The 22,655-nt window shown below is 41.7% G+C and overlaps 1 protein-coding gene across 1 annotated transcript in view; it reads right to left on the bottom strand.

Moving 5' to 3' along the window:
• Positions 1-22,655, bottom strand: part of PPP1R16B (protein phosphatase 1 regulatory subunit 16B) — a 60,001-nt gene that overhangs the window by 11,987 nt on the left and 25,359 nt on the right. The window contains exons 3-6 of the mRNA XM_066586514.1: positions 11,718-11,788; positions 9,770-9,915; positions 3,104-3,207; positions 2,832-2,956 (exon numbers count right to left, since the gene is read on the bottom strand). Of these exons, the coding sequence (XP_066442611.1) occupies positions 2,832-2,956; positions 3,104-3,207; positions 9,770-9,915; positions 11,718-11,788 (446 nt within the window). The remainder of the gene's footprint in view (positions 1-2,831; positions 2,957-3,103; positions 3,208-9,769; positions 9,916-11,717; positions 11,789-22,655) is intronic.

The raw sequence follows: 22,655 nt of genomic DNA, 5'->3' as shown, positions 1-22,655 counted from the left end.
TTAGGATACGCTATCTCTGGCAAATCTCAAATTATTGCTTTTGTCAATAAGAGAAATTTGAGTATCGAACTTTCTACCCAGGCTAGACCCGATCCTTTGAGAAACCTGCTGCATGAACAGGCCCTCCAAAAATTAAGATATTCGTTTCTTTATCAATTGGTCTATTGGTGACCTCATGATATCATCTATACTGTCTCTACTCAATCCCGATTTATAATGCTCCTGATGATCCACGAGAATTGAAGTGGTGAAACGCGTCTCGAGCAATTAAATACGAGAATCAGCATACTAAAAAGGGAAATTCGAATACGCTTGGGTCAAGTATTTACACTACGACCCTTATCTATAGAGGCGAGGCCGTCCTATACTAACCGGGAGACTCTCTCTGGAGGTTGGCATCATACATATCTAGCAACCTCGGGAGATGATCCCTACGGCCAAGGCCAATTCCGACTATCCATTTAGGAATTGGTCAGGTACCTGTACCCTCCTTTGAAAAAAAGGGGGGGGGGGGCAAAAAAGAATTGTGAAGAAACGAACGTTCAAATCACTAAAAATTGCATCCATCTATGGTGTGTGGGCTTTATAAATAAAAAAGACCAAAACAACTGGGGATAATCTTACAAACCCCAAGTACCAATATACCCCTGCCTCATACATTACCGGCTTTAGGGCGAGCACCCACTGGCGTTTTTTTACCTGCGTTTTGCGTTTTGCGTTTTGCGTTTTTCCTGCACAGGCATAGAGATAACATGTGTTCCTGTCCACTGGCGTTTTTTTTGCGTTGCGTTTGCGTTTTTAACATAGGAACTGTCAGTTGCATATGTGTCCCTATTTTTCTCCTAATGCACCCATGAATGTCAATGGAAATTAACGGAAAACGCCGCGAAAACGCCGCGAAAAACGCCGCGAAAAACGCGCGGAAAAACCGCGAGAAACGCGGCGAAAACGCTGCGTTTTTTTCCCGCGGAGAACGCAAACGCCAGTGGGTGCTCGCCCTTAAGCAGGACAAAAAAACTTCGTGGTCGCCGGTGACCAGATCACACAAACACCCACACACACAGCACAATTGGATGCCCATCTTTAGTGACGGTGTGGTTGGATGGTATTTACCACGCCCCTCACTTACTTTTTTTGTTTTTGTTGTTTTATGTGTTGTGCCCCTATATGTGCATTTTTAAAAAGTTCAAAATAAAAATTATATTTTTTAATTCAAGTCACCACTGTGACAGGGCTACTCAAGTTAAATTTGGAGACTTTTTGCTCTGCCTACTCTGTGAAATATTGTCTGCGCTATTCCTGCTGTCATATGTCAGCTTTGGTTACATAAGAGACAGTTCCTTAATATACACTGATTATTGGAATACTGTATACAGTTCTGGACTCTGGTGCTCAGGAAAGACATTGTAGTGCTTGAGGGAGTTCAAAGAAAGGCAACTAAATTAATAAATGGAATGGGAGGACTGGAATACCCAGAGGGGTTATCAAAATTGGGATTATTTACCCTGGAGAAAAGACGGCTAAGGGGTGATCAAATAACTATGTATAAATACATGAGGGGATAATACAAGGATCTCTCCCATGATCTGTTTATACCCAGGACTACGACGGTAACAAGAGGACATCCGCTACATCTAGAAGAAAGCAGGTTTCATAACCAACACAGAAGTGGGTTCTTTACTGTAAGAGCAGTGAGACTGTGGAACTCTCTAACTGAGAATGTGGTGATGGCAAAATCCATAGAGGAGTTTAAGAGGGGACTAGATGCATTTCTAGAGCACTATGATATTACAGGATATGGATATTAGGTGACCAGCGGGGTTGTTGATCTCAAATCTTGATCCAGGAATTACTCTGGCTCCATTATGGAGTCAGAAAGGATTTTTTTCTCCTCCAAATGAGCTAAATTGGCTTGTTGTTTTTTTTTTTGCCTTTCTCTGGACCAACATGGTGGGGGTGGGGGGTTGAACCAGGCTGAATAGATGGACATTGCCTTTATTCAGCCTAACCAGGGGCGTAACTGTAGTGGCTGCAGGGGATGCAATTGCACTCGGGCCCAGGAGCTTTAGGGGGCTCATAAGGCCTCTCTTCTCCATATAGGTAGCCCAGTACTATTAATAAAACATTATAATTAGGGGCCCTGCTACACATTTTGCATTGGGGCCCAGGAGCTTTAATTAACGCCCCTGAGCCTAACATACTATGTTACTATATTGGAGACAATGGGTCAACCACAATTCCCAGCAGCTTCTCTTCCAGGACAGGAGCAGGCACCAGATTTTCAATAGCCTGTACCTGCCACTCCATAGACAGTCATAAAAAGCTCCTTTGTCCGGATGATGGACCTATGGGGCATTCTGTATCCCATTAATGGCTGCGTTATTGGAATAGCCCTATTTATAAGACCTCATGCACACTACGGAATTAAAACTCCGGATCCATAATAGAGCCAATAGCCTGTTGTGGGCCCCTCCTGTACGTCCCTCCAATATTATACAGAGACCTAAAGAGGATTTTTCCGAAAGATTCATATAATCCGTTGGAAAACAAAATTGCAGTATACTCCATCCCGAGCCGTGCTACAGAAGTATTTTCCATTAGTACATTGCTTTTTGGGAGAATGTAGTACCTAGAAGCACCATATAGTGGCATGCAAAGTGTAGATAGGTTAATACTACAGACTTATAGAGAACAGGGCTACAGCCATAGGGGGTGCTGTGGTTACAGCTGCACCCGGGTGAGTGTGATGGGTGGCTAGGGCTACTAGTATATGTAAAAATATACTCCTTATTGGGTGGCGTAACATGACCACATTATACAGTATATCTCACCAGAGTGGCTCCTTGACTGTCTGTTCTGTTCAGGTCCTGTCCGGTTGCTACCAGCGTTTCCACATCATTCAGCATGTGACGCTCCGGGGCCTGCCGAGCCTCATTAACCATTTCTTGCGTGATGCCTAGAGAGAGAGGCGGACAGCGGATGATTAGGTACAATCGCCCTGAGGTCACCGAGGAACACAGACGCCAATGATACGTTCTCATATTGATTAACTCAGAGGCGATTCACAGTCTGAAGGAGACGGAAGGTTACTTTTACTTCTCACCCTTGTAGGTCATGCAGTTTTCTATGACGTTCAGTGTAGCTTCATCCTCACACAGGTCATATACCATGTTACCGTCAGCATTGACCGCCAGAAGATCCGCACCACTGGAGATAGGAAAGAATCAGAACTTAGTATTCGTCTTAAAGATCTGAAGTTTACGTCCCTCTCCTAACACCGGTTAGAAATAGAATTACCCTACATAAAAAGTTTCTATTATTTATCTTCTATTGATCCCGATTCATATCCTGTATGATAGTCCAGAGTTACATCTAGCAGCGTCGGCGGTGCCATTACTTCGTGGTTACAGGCACCGTTCCGAGGTGACCTCATAACGTCATCTCCAGACCATGTAATGCACTGGTCGGCGTATGCGCAGTGCCATTTAGCTATGGACATTGTGAGCGTAACATCTCCCTTCGGGTCCAGCACCATTAGGCTGGCCGGGCTATCTATCAGCCCAGTCAGTTTCTCCGCGAGGGTATTTAAACCAGCTCCTTTTTGCTAAGGATGTTCGTTATACTTTTAATGTTCTGGTCAGCTGCTTAGTAGTTCTGTGCTCCATTTACTATATTCTGTGCTTTGTTCTCTAGTGATCTGTCGTTTGGTGTTCTGCATTTGGAGTTGCTTATTCCTCTTTGACTTTGGACTTGGCTTCTCTCCTGCAGCGGTGTTGCCCTTTTCAGGGCAGGTGCTCCGCTTGAGTTGCCGGTCTGTCGCCATTACCATGACCTTTTTTCTTTAGCAGTCCTGTAGTTGGACATTTGGAATCCTGTTAGCTCTTCAACCAGTTTGTCCTGGAACTTTTCTCCAGAATTCACCATCTTTGGTTGCACTGACAAGCCTAGGCATACATGACATTGCATTTATAGTTCAACAGGCTTCAGGGCAAAATCTCTCAGTGTTCTTTTGTACCTTATTGTCACTACATCTCCCAATTCCACATAGAGAGATGCAGGTGAGATGTACAATGCCTATGTAGTCTTGTGCGTGGGTCCTATTCTAATTTATATTCTGAACTTGGTAGACTTCTAGACCCTTTTAGCTCTCATTTGTACATCTCCATAAACTTTACCACTGCCAGCACCAATCCCCTGAACTTGGTGTCCTGCCATAGCTCTTCAGCTATGACATGTACATCTCTATAGACTTATATGATTTCAGTAGGGCAAATGCTGTACATAGGTGACAATAGCTCAGTTTAAATGGTATTCTATGTTTGATCAATGCAACCTGTGGAAATACATGAGTTAAGGTCTTGTTGGAGGGTTGCACCCAATCTATGCAGAGAACTCTATGTATGTGTCCAATGTCTATGGATGCTCCTCCCATACTGTGTGACTAAATTATGACATAAGAACATATCTAATGCTCAGTTATTCTAGCTTTATATATGTGCTCCCAGGGAACCAGTTTTAAGCAATGTTCAATGCAGCTTGCAACCCTCCAGCTGTTGTAGACTAGAGCTGCAACTCCTGGCATGACCCGACAGCCATCACCTGGGAGTGGTAGTGTCACAACAGCTGGAGGGCAGCAAGTTGACCTATGGCCTTATTCACATAGGTGAGTGTGATTCGTGAAAAATTGACCAATTTTTTGTGTAATTTTTATGCGTTTTTTTTCCGGATTTTTGATTAAAAATCGGATGATACATTAAAAAATCACCCATATGAGTAAGTCTTAGAGACAGGGTTAAGGCTTATTTACATGGGTGCTTTTTCTGTGCAAGTATGGTCCAATTTCTAACCAGACCTAACTCTCACGGAGATAGAATACATTGATTTCAAGGGATCTATGCACATGAGCATTTTATTATTCGGACAGATAGACTGAGTTAAAAAAAAATGCAGCTTGTCCTATGTTGGGGCGGTTTCAGACAGCCGTATGCACAACTATGCTCATCGGTGCAGAGCGTAGTTGCGCATGAATTACTTTTTTTCCCCTTCTCGGGCTTTTCAAACTCCGCGCCATAGCGCAGGAGTTTGAGAAAAATAGCAGCATGAGAGGTCCTGCCCTATCATTTCCGCACATAGTTAATATCCTAGGCAAGTTCTATCTTTTCTCACCCTTACAGTTAACGGGCGAGAATCCCGATAGTGAAAACAAAACCACTGAAATCAATTGAAATCAATGGTTTTGCTTTCTCCCATTATGCGACCCTGATTATCACTGCCGCATAACGGGAGAAAAACACGTTCGTGTATCTAAGCTCATCATCATCAAATTATAAATGGAACTGGGATTCCGAAATCAAATTCTACTTTAATTTGTTTTCACTGACATTTACAAACATACCAAATAATGAGATTTAAGGTGATTTATTCATAGACCGCTAGAGTTGGATGGGACCCCCAGGGTCATCAGGTCCAACTCCCTGCTCAATACAGGATCACTAAATCATCCCATACTGATATCTGTCCAGCCTCTGTTTGAACACTTCCATTGAAGGAGAACTCACCACCTCCCATGGTAACCTGTTCCACTCATTGATCACCCTCACTGTCAGAAAGTTTTTTCTAATATCTAAAATTAATCTTTGTTCCAGAAGAAGGAAAGTCTAGCTGTGACTCTAAAAAACATTGTGCAGCCTGATTTTTACATAAGCTATATACCATAAGTAGATCCCGGATTAACACCTAGCAGAATAGAAAGGACACTTTTGGATTTAGACACCATAGACACAACAGCATACAGAGGTACAATATAGACTTCCCCTGGGTTCCCTATTATGGCCGTTAGAAAATGGGCTTGTGCCAAGATGTTAAAATGGATTTAAATGTGCATATGAATGTCATAGAGTACGGTCCCCTACTCAGGACCTCCCTCCATGGCCGTAATCAAAAGTCGCTTTGCATGAGCGGCTCCCGTTTTATGGACTTTGTCCCATTCTTGTATTACCAGATGGCCATGTATCTGAATAGCCATATTGTAATACTACATATTCCCTGCAGTGGCCACTGAAGGAGAAAGGTTTGGCTCGTCGCGGCTCTACTTGGCAAAATTGGTTATTTCCAGGTGTGCCAAGAGTGGGACCCGGGGAACGGAATCTGAAAGGGGTTCTGTATGATAATACCACCACTTTAAAGAGGGTATGCACTTTGGAACTTGGCAAGAGTGTTTTCTTTCCTTACGAATGCTCTATATGTGTGCATTTTATATATATTGCCTTGAAATACCTGCATACAGAGATATATATCGGTATATACGCACACAAATATGTAGGCTTATTTTTAGAAATCAACATTACCGCAGGAAACCTGAAGCTATTACCGTCTATTACAGAAGATTATTAACCATGGAAACATAATACGTAAGTAATTGTTGAGGCTAATAGGGCGGTAAACCTCCTCACTACTTTTAATTAGTTACTCGGAGTAAAAACAACTACCGCTTGTAACCAGAAGGTGGCAGAATGACTAAGTGGACCAAGTATGTGGTATGTGTGATATCTCCCATGAGAAGCTGGACTGGCGGCTGTTCTTTAATGACATTAAGAAAATTCCACATATAGAGGACGAACCAAGAATATTCCCTGTTCCCTCCCTATTAACATGCCAGGCTTTGGAGATGTACAGAATGCATTGAGTTGTCGGGGTCTGTGCTGTATGTTATCTATATACTGTTAAAAATGTTCAGACAGCAGCTCATATATATATCCAGGCGGATTTAGGCTAGGGGTGATCGCCCCGCAAAGAGTCACCCAACTGGATGATCTTCTTCCTCCGTGTGGCAGCGTCTTGTTGAGCTACATGAATTATTCTCCTTCTTGCTCTGTCTCCTCTCTTCTGATGATCCAAGGCACAGCTGTCAGCCTATCGGCGCTCCTGAAACACGATCACTTAGTTCTGCTACTGTACTTATGTTATGAGCTTGAATCTGAGGCTGTGTTTATATTGGGAGCTTGATTCTGGTGCTGTATTTATGTCATGAGCTTGGTTCTGGTACAGTATTTATTCACTGAGCTGTTCTGGTGTGGTTTGCTGCTATCTTGCTTCTTTTTGTGCAAGCAGAATACAGGCAGATTGCCCATCAGTGCAATATATATCTTCTTTTCTTACGATTTGGAGGGGAAGGGGGAGGATGCCAAAAATAAATTTCACACAGGGTGATATCTAATCTAAGGATGGCGCTGGATCTAATTAAGCCCAGAAGTATCTGGACAGTCACATAATTTTCAGAGTTTCACATTTCTGCAATGGAGGTAAACAAAGCCATCAAGCTGTGATAGAAGTATAGACTTTCAGCTTTAACTTAAAGGTGATGTCCAGACATAAAGTATGGATGGCATATCCTCCGGATCGGTCATCAATTGTACGTTGGCAGGGGTTCATCATCATGGAACTCATTGATCTGCTGTTCTCAAGCCAATGTGCTCATGCATTGAGCTGACTTTTGCAGGAAGCAGAGTGCTCCGTTTCCACTTTTGTGGCCAGGCTTGGTATTACAGGCAAAGTTTCCATGGAAATAAATGGGAACTTGGCCTGCAATACAAAGCCTGACCAGTGCAGTGAGAACAGAGCTGTCTGCTTTTTGCAAAAAATTAAGAGAACAGCAGACTGACAGGAATCCCAGGCAACAGACACCTGACAATTTCCTATAGATGACCTGAGGATAGGCCATCATCAATAGTTAACAACTGGACACCTCCTTTAACAAAAATATTGCATTAAATGATTAGAAAGTACACACATTTTTCACCATATTATCCCCATTTTCACAGTCTTCTGTTACTGTCCAAATACTTCTGGACCCAACTGTGTGTCTCAAAGGGGTTTTCCAGCCACAAATACTATTGATGTCCATCAATAGTTAATCGGCTGGGGTTGCAGCCAATAAACTATTGATTATCTATCCTGAGAATAGGTCATCAATAGTATTTGTGCCTGGAAAACCCCTTTAAGATAGTATAATTAGGGGTCTAAGCACTTGGAGCCCCTAGATTGCTAGAAAAATGTCTCCATGGCACTGTCCGGGTGCTGTTACTTTTTGGATCCTATCTCCCAGGCTTCCATATCTCTGTGCTATGTTGTCAGGATTTCTGTTGACTTCAATGAGTAGATTTCTAGCCCCCCCCCCCCCCTCCCATTAATCCTTTCCAATCCAATTTGTATCCTGGTTTTTCTAGGGGGCTTACTCTTTTTCTGCCATTATACAACGGCGCTATCTGCTGGCTAAAGCCAGTACTGCATGAGGTGACTTGTTGGATAGGCTCCGACAGCAGAGAGGCTGGCAACATACAGTAAGAGAACCCCAACGGATGTCTTCCAACATCGGAGCTGTACAGCCTTAAATCATAATGTCTTCTGACGTCAGACAGTGGATTGGAAAGGGTTTTAATGCTATCTTCTAATATGCCTCTTTGACATATCAGAAGAAATAGAAAAAAATATAACCTTTTGAATGTCTATTTGTGAAATAAACACAGTAGAAACATATTTTTGAATATTTCTTTGCATATTTTGTTGAATGCAGCTTTTATAAGATAAGTGTGGCTGAGCTGCACTACCAAACACAACCTGTGAACAAGACTGGCAATGTTTCTGGGAAAAGACCTTTTTGTCTAATCCCAGGAAACCTCTGAATACTAGTTTCACACCTGGGTGTTATGGGTGCATTTATGTGCCATAATATGGACAAGTGTCCTAAGGCAACCACGGATCTACTGAACCAAAAATCACAGATTTATAGAAATCTATGATGCTGTGAGTTCCAATCAGTAGACCCGCAGTCAGTCCAGGACACTCATCCGTATTATATGCATAAAAGTGCACTCACAATACACTTGTGCAAAACCAACCTTAAAGTGACTCACAGGTCCCGGACAAACAAAGATGGCCACAAAACTTCTGACTACCTGATGCATACTATGCATTACTATGCATTGATAGCCTAAGACACTGCATGCTGCTCTGACTGGCCATCACGGTTCATGTGGGCTGCACTGACCAATCAAAGAGGCTTGTACTGTCTTAGACTAATGATGCATACTAATATATAGTCTGCATTGTTTGTCCAAGACCAGAGGGTTACTTTAATGAGATTCCTTTTCCCAGGACTTGAACTGTTAGTCTTAAGCCCCATTTACACGCAAAGATGATCGCTCAAAATCCGTTCAAAACATAGGATGATTGTCAGTTTGAGCAATCATTTTGCTTAAGCTGCTAATGGGCACTAATGCCCATTAGCAGCTGATTATCTTCATTTGCATGTAAATGAGCCTCCCTGAGCTGCATGCAAAGAACAGCAGGTAGTTTGTTATCTGCATACACCCCTTTGTTCTGCCAGGGAACAGGAGCAGAATACAATGTTATCAGCACTCCCGTGGAAAATCACAGCGTGTGGTCCCTGCTATCAGCTCTTCGGCCAAACACTGGATTTTAAACTCAACTAAAAATCAGCATTTAGACGAAAAGCAAACAATGGTAGCATTTACATTCAACAATTATAACTCAAAAGACATCGTCTGAGCAAATTGTGAACGATAGTCATTGGGTGTAAATGGGGCTTTACAGAAGTTGCTCCTACTGGTGTCCAAAGTCCCAGAACCTGCCTGAATATATATATATATATATATATATATATATATATATATATATATATATCCTGTATAGAATGGTTGAGTGTATGAAGAATGCAGTAATAGAGAATATTTGTAGCGAACATACTTACTGCTGAATCAGTATCCGCACCAGGTTGGTGTGACCACAGGTTGCCGCAGCGTGGAGAGGCGTCCATAGCTCATTGTCTGTGACATTAACATTAGCACCATGTGATAAGAGCAACTTGAGAAGATCTTCATAGTTATCAATGCAGCACTGAGGGGACAGAGTGACAGGACAGACTAGGTGACATGGTATGTAACAATGGTTTGAGATAAAACAGGTTTCCTGACACAATGACAGACAGACAAAGACACAGGATACTGTAATCGACAGGACAACATCACAGTGACAGGCACAATGCTGGAGGCGCTGGATAAGAGGATGATAGAAAAAGGATGTGAGTAAAAAATTAAATATGACTTCTCCTTCGCTTTACATGAAATGAATTGGTGTCTATAGGAGGCACTATAGATTCTCAGAATATCACCCAGTGTAACATTATTTAAAGAAAAACGGCAGTAAAATGCATAAAAATGGAAAGTTATAAAACAATAATAATAGTATATTAGAGAAGAACAGAACATTCTTGAGATCAAATTTTCAGTAACCAGACTTTGTGTGCCTTTATTTAATGAGCAAAGCGCCTGTGAAACCTAAACTTTCAATCTAATCTCCTTAATGCCTTGAAACGTCTTAAGAGTTATTAACAGAGGTTCACTTATTTTTTTTCTATCGGCACTGTGAGGGATTACTCAATGTGCACAATAAAATATATGAATAGTACAACTGTGTGTGTTATTGGTTTAGTTTAATTGTGTTTGTCTATAATTGGTACTTCAGACCACATTTATTAGTAATCAATGCAGAAACCTAGGTAATTCCAAGATTCATGCACATGCATGTAGTTCTCCGCATTCAAGTCTGGTGGTGACAGAAAAACCAGCTAGACACAGTTATCTTGCCTGTACAGGGTACTAACGTACAATCAAACATAGAATTATGCATCGCCATATAAAACGCAAGGAACATTATCTTGAGAACGAGGCATGTCTTGGTCAGTGACCCCCATCTTTTAAGATCAAGGAAACTTGCCATCTTGGACCTTCATAAAAGAAGCCCCATTATTTCCCAGACTCTGGGAGTAGATGATTGAAGATGCAGAAGTATTAAGACTATACAAGATCAGACAGACAAACAGTGGGTGGCACACAATGCCCTCCCTATAGTCAGATTCATGTAGGGCGCGAGGAATGTGCTGAGGGTTTCAGTTCTTTCCCACTGTAAAAAGTGGTACAGGCTTGGATTAACCCTATAATTGCTAGAAAGCTACATACTGAGATGTATTTAAAGGGTTTGTCCGGTTGCAATACAACTTTAAGGACAGGTGCATAGGGCTTAAAATAACAATATCAGTGGTATTTACCTGTCCTCAGCCCCGCCAATCCGGTACTGCAGCCACGCGGTCACTAGTCTGAATTCCTGGCACCTGACGCTGCGGCCTCTGATTGGGTACAGCGCTCACGTGGTGTCCAACAAAGATCGGGACAACCATATGGCTGCAGCGCTGAATCACCGGGACTGAGAATGGGTAATTACGGCTGATTTTGTTATTTTAAGCCCGGTGTACTGGTCATTAAAAAAACTGCATTACAAACTCTTCAGCCCGTAGTCATACGGCCGAGAGCAAGAGATTCTCGGGTACAACTCGCATTGCAAAGAATACGGACACCCCATCCATGTGTGATGCGATGTGTGGGACACCACATATCACATGTCCCATCCTCGTGCAAGACTCGCTTGAAAATAGGACATGCAGCAATTTTTCAAACTCAGTCTTTTGGTCCAAGTGAAAAATCTCTCATGTGAATGAACCTAATCATATGAATGGGTTGATTTTCTGTTCATCCCAGATTTGCATAAAATATCGGTCATATGAATATGGCCTAGGATTAAGATCATTGTCTGTGAGTATTGGCGGAATACTATAACATAGCCTCATATACATATACTCATACCTGATGTAGAGCTGTCAAGCCATCTTCATTGCTCAGGTTGGGGTCCACGTTGGACTGCAGTAGTAAAAGGACTGCAAGATAATATAATATGCATGTAAGCATGTGAAGGCTCATATATCAAAGTGCACTACACGATACAATGTTTCTATATTGCACCCTTTCTCCGTCATAGGTTCTGCTACTATTTAATGCATTGCAATATTTTAGAACTGTGTCACATCGCCCCTTTGGATACATAAACCACATTGCTACATAGTAGCATGGGGAATAGTAACACCCAGGTGTGTGTTTCAGGAGGAATAACAGAAGGACAGCACAATGAAGAATGAACCCGATAGGGAGCCCCTGCTCTCCATGTTGGGTTTAACAGGTCATTATACTGTAATGATATCTACAACTATAGCATCTGGTCAGACCCCAGCCCAGCTTTAGAGGAGGGAAGAACAACAAGATTAAACACAAGGAGAATGTAAAAACCCATCCACATGTTGCCCTCGTACTGATTTGAACCTACAACGCCAGCACTGCAAAGTTGAAGTGTTAACAATTGCACCAGCACTTCTTTTTGTTCTTTTCTCCAGAGGAGGAGAAGATGGAGAAGAAAAATAATAAAACGCAAAGAGAACATACAAACTCAATGCAGATGTCCATAATCAGGCATGAATCTAGAGCCTCAGTGCTACAAAGCAACAGTGTTAGCCTCGGAATCATCAAGCTTCTTCTTTCTTACTTCTGCTTCTTCCTTGGAGGAGCAGAAGGAGAGGAAAGTAAGATTTTTTTATTCTCCTTCATCTCTTTCTTCCCTTTCTCCTCCCTTGTCCTTTTTTGACTTGTTCTTCTCATTCTCCACTGTAGGAGACGAAGAAAGAACAAGCATGGTGTCCCAGTAGCACTGTTTCTTTATCGTGCCGAGCCCTAGGTTCAAATTTGTCCAGGGAAAACACCTGCATGGACCCTGTATGTTCTCTTCGTGTTTCTCTTGTCTTCTCCCCCTGATCTAGAGAAGAAAGACCATGTATGGTGGCTCAGTTGCTGGCACTTCTGCCTTGCAATGCTGTAGTTCTAGGCTCAAATCTGCCCAAGAGCAACAGTTGGATGGTGTTTTTATGTTCGCTTTGCATTGATGCTTCCTGTTCTTCTCTTCCTCTGGAGCAGATAGACAAGGTGCAATGCTGGAGTTGTTAGTTCAAATCTGACTATGGGTAATATCTGGATGGAGTTTTCAAAGGCCATGCAGATGTCATCCTTGACAGGACTTGAACCTAGGACCACAGCACTAAAAGCTACCAGTTCTAACAACGGAGTCACATTCATAGAAAAACGCACACTGCATGAGAATTCTTGAAATCTGATCCACATTGCTAGTATTATGAAACAATCTGCAGCGCTGAACCTACATATAGACATACCTGTAGCGCGTGCTACATATAGATTTTCCACAGTGAAAATATGCTGCAGTGGAAAGTGTTTCCACTACTTGTGGATTGCATTTTCTAAACCTTATCCACATGTATTGCAGTGTAATTTACTGCAGATTTGCACTGAGGAATCCACACAGCAAATCCACAAGTTTGCGACGCCTGAATTTTACCTTTCTAAACCTTAGTTTTAGTACCATATTTGTAGCTGTGCTTATCTATTTCCATTACCATATTTATTTGCTTTGTTCTGATGCCATATTAATCAGTTCTGATACTATATTTATGTTATGAGCTTGGTTCTGCTGCTGTATTAATAGGCTGAGGTTGGTTCTGGTGCTGTATTCATGTATTGAGCATGGTTCTGGTGCTGTATTTATGTTATGGTGTGGGTCCTGTTGCCATATTTATGTCATGGGGTTGGTTCTTGTGTCAGATTTATCTTGGAGCTTGGTCCTGGTGCCATATTTATGTCCGGCACTTAGGTCTGCTGTCGGGTTTATGTCAGAAGTTTGGTTCTGATGCTGGAATTATGTTTGCAGCTTGGCTCTGGTGCCAGATGTATATCAGGAACTTGATTCTGGATTTATTCACTGAGCTGCTTTGGTGTGGCCATGGGACTATCTTGCTGTTTGCACAAGCATATTACAGGCAGGCTTTACATCAGTGCAGTATATATATATATCACTGATACACTGATGATATATAGGGGCATATGGGAGCATGACGCAACAATTATGCATATCGTGCGCTGTGCATTGCTGTTTTTTGTGATATGGGTGGGGGTAAAAATGTATGTGGGCTGGTGGAATTCATGTACTAGGGCTGCTTTTTAGCCCCAACCTGACCCTGCATCTGATATCCATATATAGGTCTCTGTATCTTACCAAATTGCAGACTCATTTAAGAGGATTTAAAGGTGGATATAATGGACAAACATGTCACTGCAACATTAATTCTAAGATCTACAGCACGATTTGCTGGAAGCCACTTTGTGCACTCCAGAGACCATGTATTTATATACTTCAATTTCCATTGCAGAGATATCAATTAATTCCAGGTCACCAGTTACCCATTGATCGATCCGTGCTTTATTTAATACTGTATTCAATTTAACTGTGTGATAGATTGTGAAGAGCACAGCTACATGCAGGGCAAGGAAAGGTCACGAAGGACCTCACAGCCTATGAGCCGAAGAATAGCTAAAACACTGTGCTACCAAAAATACTTAGACCCCGCTATTAGAAGAATGGATTGTTTGTGTCTTATTAACGTGTCACGTGTCCTAAACCATGCTATATAGGATGCACACCTTGGAGGGGTCAGCCATAGTTTTTGACGGGAACTGCACACTATTGGATAAACGGGTTATGCCGCTGCACACCAGCCGCCCATCGCGAAGCGCAATGTATCAGCCTGTCTACAATGGTGAAAGGAGTATTGTCATCAGATAGTTGAGTAATGGAGGAACGTTCTATGGAGTGACAGATTACACGGCTCCATCTTCAAATCAGATGGACATACCTGGGGGTGGAGGATGATAGGGAACGCCTTTTGCCTAAGTGTGTTGTGCCAACAGTTAAGTACGGCAGAGGTTCTGTTATGATCTGGGGATGTATTACGTGGCATGGTCTCAGTCCGTTGGTTGTAGGGACAAGAATCGTGAACAGGGAGGTGTACCCTGACAATAAGGTGCTGCGGACAATGTGGTAATACTCTGGGAATGGTCAGCCATACTTCCAACAAGAGAATGCGCCTTGTCACAAATCCAGTTCTGGTTTACATTGGTTTAAGGATATGGATGTTCCACCCATTGGACTGGGATGTATAGAGTCCCGATCTGAACCCTAATGAATACCTTGGGGACAAACTGGAATGTCGGGTCAAGAATTATGAACATTGTCCATCTTTTTTGAGATGGACTCGCCAGACATTTGCAGGATGAATTGAGGGAAATTTCAGCTGAAGTATTTCATCCATTGGCAGAAAGTATGTCACGGAGAGTATCTAATGTCATTAGGGTCAAAGAAGACCCCACTAAGTATTATCATATGAAAATAAATACTACATTTGATTCTTGCTCAGGTGTCCAATTACTTTTGGTAGGATATTTATCTACATAATCGTGTATATGTCTGTGTGGGCGTGGGGGTAGTAACAAACAAATTGAAAATTGAGCTGATTTGGAGTAAAATTATATGTATGAGTAGCTTTTGGTCACATCTTGATCGCTACATAGAAACTCACCCTAACATTTACACCACTAACAGGTGAAGTCAATATCGCTGATCTTGTGACAATGACACCTATCAGAAGTTGGATATACTGGGGTCCAGAAAGGCTTCAGACCCTTTCACTTTTTAATATTTTATTATGTTATGACCTTTCTACCATTTTGTTGTCACTATGTGGTATCGAGGGCAGATTGATAGGAAAAAACAGATTTTTTCTTTTGCACAAAGCCACAACATAACAAAATGTAAAAAAAAGTGAAAGGATCTGATGACTTTCTGGAGCTACTGTATATTGTTCCTGGTATTCAGTGGTTAGGACCTACCAGAAGTGGTCCGAAGAAGGACAACCGGTGAACCGGCTACAAATTAATTACTGCATTCCCATCCAAGTACTTGCATACATGCTGTTTAATAATATGTTCAAAGATCTTTTCTGGTATAGAAGTCAGGCTCACAGGCCTGTAGTTTCCTGGATCCACCTTCTTCCCTTTTTTTGAAGATAGGGACAACATTTGCCCTTTTCCAATCTTCTGGGACTTCCCCTGTTCTCCAGGAATTTTTAAAGATTATGGTGAGTGGTTCAACAATTACCTCCTCTGCTTCCTTTAGTATCCTAGGATGTAATTTATCTGGACCTTGAGACTTGAATTAGTTAAGTTATCTAAGTGTTCCCTCACAATCTCTCTGCTTATAGATAGCCTGCAATAGCACAGGGAAGATCAGTTGGTGTATGAGTTTGTATGCATCACTTACCTAGAGAAGAGATCAAGATGCACTATAGGGAGAAGACAAGCTGGTGGAGTTAGTATGATGCTCTGGGCAGTGCTCTGCTGGGAAACCCTGAGTCTTGGCATTTATGTGTACCATCTACCTAACCATTGTACAGACCAAGTATACCCCTTCATGGCAACATATTCCCTAATGGCAGTGGCTCCTTTCAGCAGGATAATGCTAGTACATGTACACAACAGAACTTATTCCTATTGACCGTTTTAGCGTACGTTCCCACTGCATTTAGGTCTCTGTTGAACTTTCAACAAGAAGTTACATTAGAACATGCAAAAATGTAACCTACAATGGAACCATTGACTTTAATGAGGTAAACAGAGTCCAAACTTGCAAAGTTTGGATTTCACTTGACCTGACTTCCGTTCTATCACATTGTTTTAGTAGTAAAGTGTGAAACTTTCTGAACAAAAAAAGTTAATACAGAACTGAGTTCCAATTAACCCTTTCACCCCACAAGCAATCAAAGAGAATCGTAAGCTTTCCACTCGAGCACACTTAGTAGTAAACTAATAGTCATCATAACAATTATTAAAGGCTTTTCAACTCGTTTATTACATTTACCTGAACCTTTAACAATGGCTTCTAGCTATGTATTCTGTTGATATATGGTAGAACATGGAACATGATGTAGACCTGCTTTGTGTTTGACAAGATGCCAAATTTCAGTGTCCTGAGAGGACGCAAACCAATCATGATTACTAATATATAAGCTCGATACTCTTTACGATGCATTGGTCGTCTTTTGTGTGCCTATTCCAGCTTTGATCAGAAAACAGGTATGAAAACCGTTGGGTGACATCAGAGGTGGGTTAGCGTCCTTAATTAACTGATTTCTCGCTGAGTTATAGAAAGATCAAAAGTTGTTTGATCTGATCAACATCTGTAAAGGCTCTTTAGTCCTCTGGTGCCCTTCATTTAAGTAGGTAATAGACAGATGGGAGAGTGTGAAGGGCCTCCAAATGGGACTGAAGCCTAAAACTCAGACTTATGAAGAACTCCCCCCCTAATTAAATAAACGGATACGACCACTTGAGAAGGATCTACTGTAGACTTTCCACAGCGGAAAATCTGCAGAGAATATGCCAAAAAAAAAATCAAAAATCAAATAAAAGGCTGCCTTTTCGGTCATGGAATATGGATGGGGTGGCAGTGCTGTATACTCGCTGTAGAATTCATCTTTTTCCTTGCAAAGCCTAAAAGCCATGCTGAAAATTTGCAACATCTCTCCCCCAGGGCATAGATTTACATCCTGAGTGAGAAGGGGTTTCGCGAATGGGAGTACACCACAGTTCAATGGATGGTGATGTTAACCCCTTACATGCCAAAAATCAATGATGATTGCGGCATGTAAAAGGTTCACAGAGGGAGGGCGCTCCCTCTGTGACTTCATTGGCTCTCCACATGTAATCGAGGGCAGATGGGTTGTCATGGCACCCAGACGCCTGCGATCGCTATGATAACACCGGTGGATTTTTTTTTTTTTCAGAAGAATATTTAATACTGATTCTAGTAGTATTTCGCCTCCCGAATTCAAATATATTGTTTCTCCATCAGTCAGGGTGTTTTGTGACGCTTCATTGTATTTGCCTCCACTGCATATAAACCTAGGCTTGATGAAACAATTTGTAAAAGCAATTAATAGAAGTTCTGCAGCATTTATGCATTTGAAATCTACATTTCTAAATGTTAGTGATGTGAAACTGAAAAAGGGAATTTTTATAGGGCCAGTTCCGCCTGTTTCCACCCCTTCCTTGTTGATCCAGAGGAAGGCAAAAAAACCCCAATGAGGCAGAAACCAGTTTAGCCCATCTGGGGGAAAAAATTCCTTCCCGACCCCATAATGACAGTCTGACTAATCCCCGGATCAACATTTGATAGTTCTTAGTTGAATGTAAGACCTGGAACAACAACCCCGCTGGTTATTTAATGTCTATAGCTTGTAATATCATAGCACTCTAGATAGACATCTAGTCCCATCTTAAACTCCTCTATGGATTTTGCCATCACCACATCCTCAGGCAGAGTTCCACAGTCTCACTGCTCTTACAGTAAAGAACCCTTTTCTGTGTTGGCAATGAAACCTGCTTTCTTCTAGACGTAGAGGATGCCCTCTTGTTACAGTCGCAGTCCTGGGTATAAACAGATCATGGGAGAGATCCTTGTATTGTCCCCTAATGTATTTATACATAGTTATTTGGTCGCCTCTTAACCGTCTTTTTTCCAGGGTGAATAATCCCAATTTTGATAGCCTCTCTGGGTATTCCAATCCTTCCATTCTGTTTATTAATTTAGTTGCCCTTCTTTGGACCCCCTCAAGCACTGCAACATCTTTCCTGAGCACCGGTGTCCAGAGCTGTACGCAGTATTCCATGTGAGGCCTGACTAGTGCCTTATATAATGGAAGGATAATGTTCTGATCCCTCGCCCCTATACCTCTTTTAATGCACCCCAAGACTTTATTTGCTTTTGCAGCAACTGACTGGCATTGATTGCTCCAGTTAAGTCTATAGTCAACTACCGTGTTTCCCCAATACTCCGAGGGGGAGGGAGGGGGATCTTGAAATTGGTCTGACATTGATCTGAAAAATCCAAATATACAAGATCAATAGACTCTCCCAGGTCCAGCCTAGAACTTACTTCATTGTAGAAGCTGATCAAATTGGTCTGACATGATCGACCCCTCATGAACTTCTTTTGGGGCCACGGTCCTGAGCCAATCACAGCAATCTCTTGCTGGAGCCGGGGTATTCAACCCACGTTACCAGTAAGAGAATCCTCTTTCAGCACTGAAGATGACAAGGAAGAATGCTGCAGCACTTGGAGAGCAGCGAGAGGGATGGGGATGGCGCCTGCGAGGTGAGTAGGCGCCGTCCCCTGAAAATAAGACACTATGCCTCTTTTGAGGCAAACATTTAATATGAGACAGTGTCTTATTTTCGAGGAAACAAGGTAGTATGCCCAGGTCTTTTATCATATCAATTTTCCCTAGCAGTGCCCCATTTAGTGTATATTGGTGACATCTGTTTCTCCTGCTTATGTGCATAACCTTACATTTATCAATATTGAACTTCATTTGCCATTTTTCTACCCAAGCCCCCAGCTTATCCAGGTCCGTTTGTAGCCGCACATTGTCCTCCATTGTATTAATTATCTTGTATAATTTTGTATTGTCTGCAAATATTGATATATTACTGTGCAGTCCGTCTATCAGGTCATTGATAAATATATTGAACAGAATGGGCCCAATACTGAACCCTGCAGCCCCCCACTAGCAACGGTGGTCCATTCAGAGAACGGTCCATTTTTTATCACCCTCTGCTTTCTATCTCTGATCCAGTTCTTTACCCAAATACACACGTTTTCACCCAGACCGAATTGTCTTATTTTATATATCAGCCTATTATGTGGCACGGTGTCAAATGCTTTAGAGAAATCAAGATATACAAGATCAATAGACTCTCCCAGGTCCAGCCTAGAGCTTACTTCATTGTAGAAGCTGATCAGATTGGTCTGACATGATCGACCGCTCATGAACCCATGCTGGTGAGGAGTTATTCCGTTGTTTTTCTTGAGGTATTCTAGGATGCTGTCTCTCAGAAACCCCTTGAATATTTTTTCAATTATTAAAGTGAGACTTACCGGTCTGTAGTTATCAGGCTCTCTTCTAGACCCTTTTTAGTATATTGGAACCACACTGGCAATGTGCCAATCCAGTGGTACAAATATAAGAAATAGCGGTCTATCTATCTCGTCACTTAGTTCCCTTAGAACTATATATTCCATCTGGCCCTGGGGGTTTGTTGATGATAATCCTTTTTAACTGACTCTGCACTGCCTCCTGGATTAGGCAGGTAATATTTAGCAGGGGGGGGGGGGCAGGCTGGGTTGTTTTATCCCCTGCATCTCATGTGACATTTCTTTTTCATTCGTGAATACACTTGAGAAAAAAACTATTTAATAGATTTGCCTTCCCCCCATCATCTTCTATGGTTTCTCCTGCATTATTTGTTAACGTCAAGAATGTCTCCTCTTCTTTTCTTGGAAATCATAAATCAGAAAACTATTGTGATCTAGTGAGTGATCTTGTGAAATCATACCAAGCTATGGGATGCAGCATGTCCTTAGAACTTCACTTCTTGGACTCCCACCTGGACTTCTTCCCAGAAAATCTTGGGGCTGTCAGTGACCATTAACAGATCTCTACGATGGACCAGAGGTATCAAGGCAAGTGGAGTCCCAGTATGCCAGCTGACAATATGTCAGCTCCCTCCTGGATGTACTCAGAGATGATGTTCACCCCTTTAACTTCTGGGTGTCTAAGCCGGACATGTGGCCAGAGCTTGCGCAACATGCTTTGGAGGTGCTTGCCACCCCACTGCCAATGTGCTATCAGACAGGCAGTTCAGCACAGCTGGGGATATGATAACTGACATGCATCTGCCTGTTCACAGTCAATGAGTATCCCCTGATGTTTATTTAAAAAAACAGGCATGGATTTCAACTGATGTCTGTATCCTATGGCAGATTCCACTAGTTAGTCACATATGACTGAGCATGGATTTATATCAAAGACTACACTGTGCCCTCAAGGTGCTGGTGGTGCTGCTGCTCTCCTTCTCCTGCTTTTACCATGTTTCCTCTTCCTACTTCCCCCCAAAAGAAAAATATGTCAATGTAGAAATACAGAGCTAAAGTTCTTATGATTCCACGAGGACCACACTCTGCCCTCAAGGTGCTGTTGCTGCTGCTGGTGGTGGAACTGTTATTGCTCTCTTCTTGCTTCCACCATGTTTCCTCCTCCTCACAAAACGAAAATTTTCTAATGCACGAGAAACAGCTATATTTCTACAGCTGTTCCCTGGAGGAGGCCTGTACTTTAGTGTTATTTTCACCTTGCAGAATTTCTCCTTGTACAATTTATGACATTGCGTGTAAAACAAGCAGCACACCTGCTGTTTTGCATAGTAATATTTTTGGTTGTTCTACAGCTGTTCCTTGGAGTAAGTCCGTGCTCGAGTGTTGTTTTCACCTTGCAGACAATGCTTTTAATGTATGGAATTTTTGAAAATTCGCTTCACAACCAAAAATCCCTTTAACCACCTGACACCCAATCCAGTTTTAGCCTATGTGATCAAGACCAGTTTTTCCAATCTGACATGTTTCATCTTGTATAATAATTCTGCTGTCTTCCTTGGCACAGTTTTTTTTTTATCTAGGAGACCTTATGTTGGCCTTGTTTTGTTTTCAGTGACACCTTTGTGATACAATTGACCCCTTCACCACAGTACACTATTTTGACCATTTTTTGGAGGAGCATAGTGTTCCCCAGAGGTGTAGCTGCATCACCATGCAAATTGAGTGGCTATGGCTACATTGAGGGCCTGATTAGTGAACCCAATTTTTACTCCCATTGACTTTAACGGGAGTCAGAATCGACTGTCCTGATTCCTGATGATTTTCATGAAATCGGCCTGATACCTACATAAATTGATTATTCCACGAATTGCTCATCATTATTGATAAGCGATAATACATTGAAGTAAAGAGGTACGGTAGTATCAGAGTGATCATAGCATCATGAGTTCAAGTCCCCTATGGGGACATAAAAAATTGTAAAAATAAATCGAACTTTTTGGCACACATTTCTCTTTCAGTTAATAAAAAATGGAAGCAATATGTTTGGTACTGTTGCATCCGTAATGATCTGTACGATAAATTGAACACATATTTACGGCAAATGCTACTTAAAATAACGGAGCAAAAATGTTTTTTTGTTTATTTTGCTTCTCCAAAAACATCAAAAAGCCCAAAGTAGGAGTACCAAAGTAGGAGTAATAAACACTACAGCTCATCATGAAGAAAAATAAACCCTCACAGAACTCCGTTGATGGAAAAATAAAAAATTTATGCAGTAATGAAAAAATATATATGTTTTACAAAAACAAAGGGTCTTTATTGTGCAAAAGTGGAAAAACAAAAAAAAAAACTATATAATTTTGGTATTATTATCGTACTAACCTGTAAAAAAAATGGATCATGTCAATTATGCTGCATGAGCAACGCTGTTAAAAAAATAATAATAAAAACAATGACAGAATTAATGTTGTCTTTCTCTTCTGTCCACCAAAAATTTTTATAAAAGTTATACAACACCTTATATGTACCCAAAAAATTGTACCTTCATAACTACAGCTAGCCACACACAAAACATGCCCTCATTTGGCTATGCCAACGGAAAAATAAAAATGTTTATAACTTTTGAAAAGTGGAAATGAAAATCCCCCCAAATGATCGCTTGCTTAGGTCTAAAGTAGGACGAATCACCTAGGGGTTAAAACTGGATGCCAATCTGTTAAAACACTAAAACCAGTGGTACTTACCCGTCCTTTCACCCTGTGATCCAGCACTGCAGTCCTCCCAGTCATTGTTTAGGAACGGCTACCAATTAAGAGCTGCAGCCAATTAAGATGCCCTACTACTGGCATCACTGCTTAGAT

The sequence above is a fragment of the Eleutherodactylus coqui genome, chromosome 13 (assembly GCF_035609145.1).
Source record: "Eleutherodactylus coqui strain aEleCoq1 chromosome 13, aEleCoq1.hap1, whole genome shotgun sequence".
NCBI lineage: Eukaryota > Metazoa > Chordata > Amphibia > Anura > Eleutherodactylidae > Eleutherodactylus > Eleutherodactylus coqui.
Note: the sequence above shows the minus strand (reverse complement) of the source record. Positions and strands in the feature narration are given on the sequence as shown.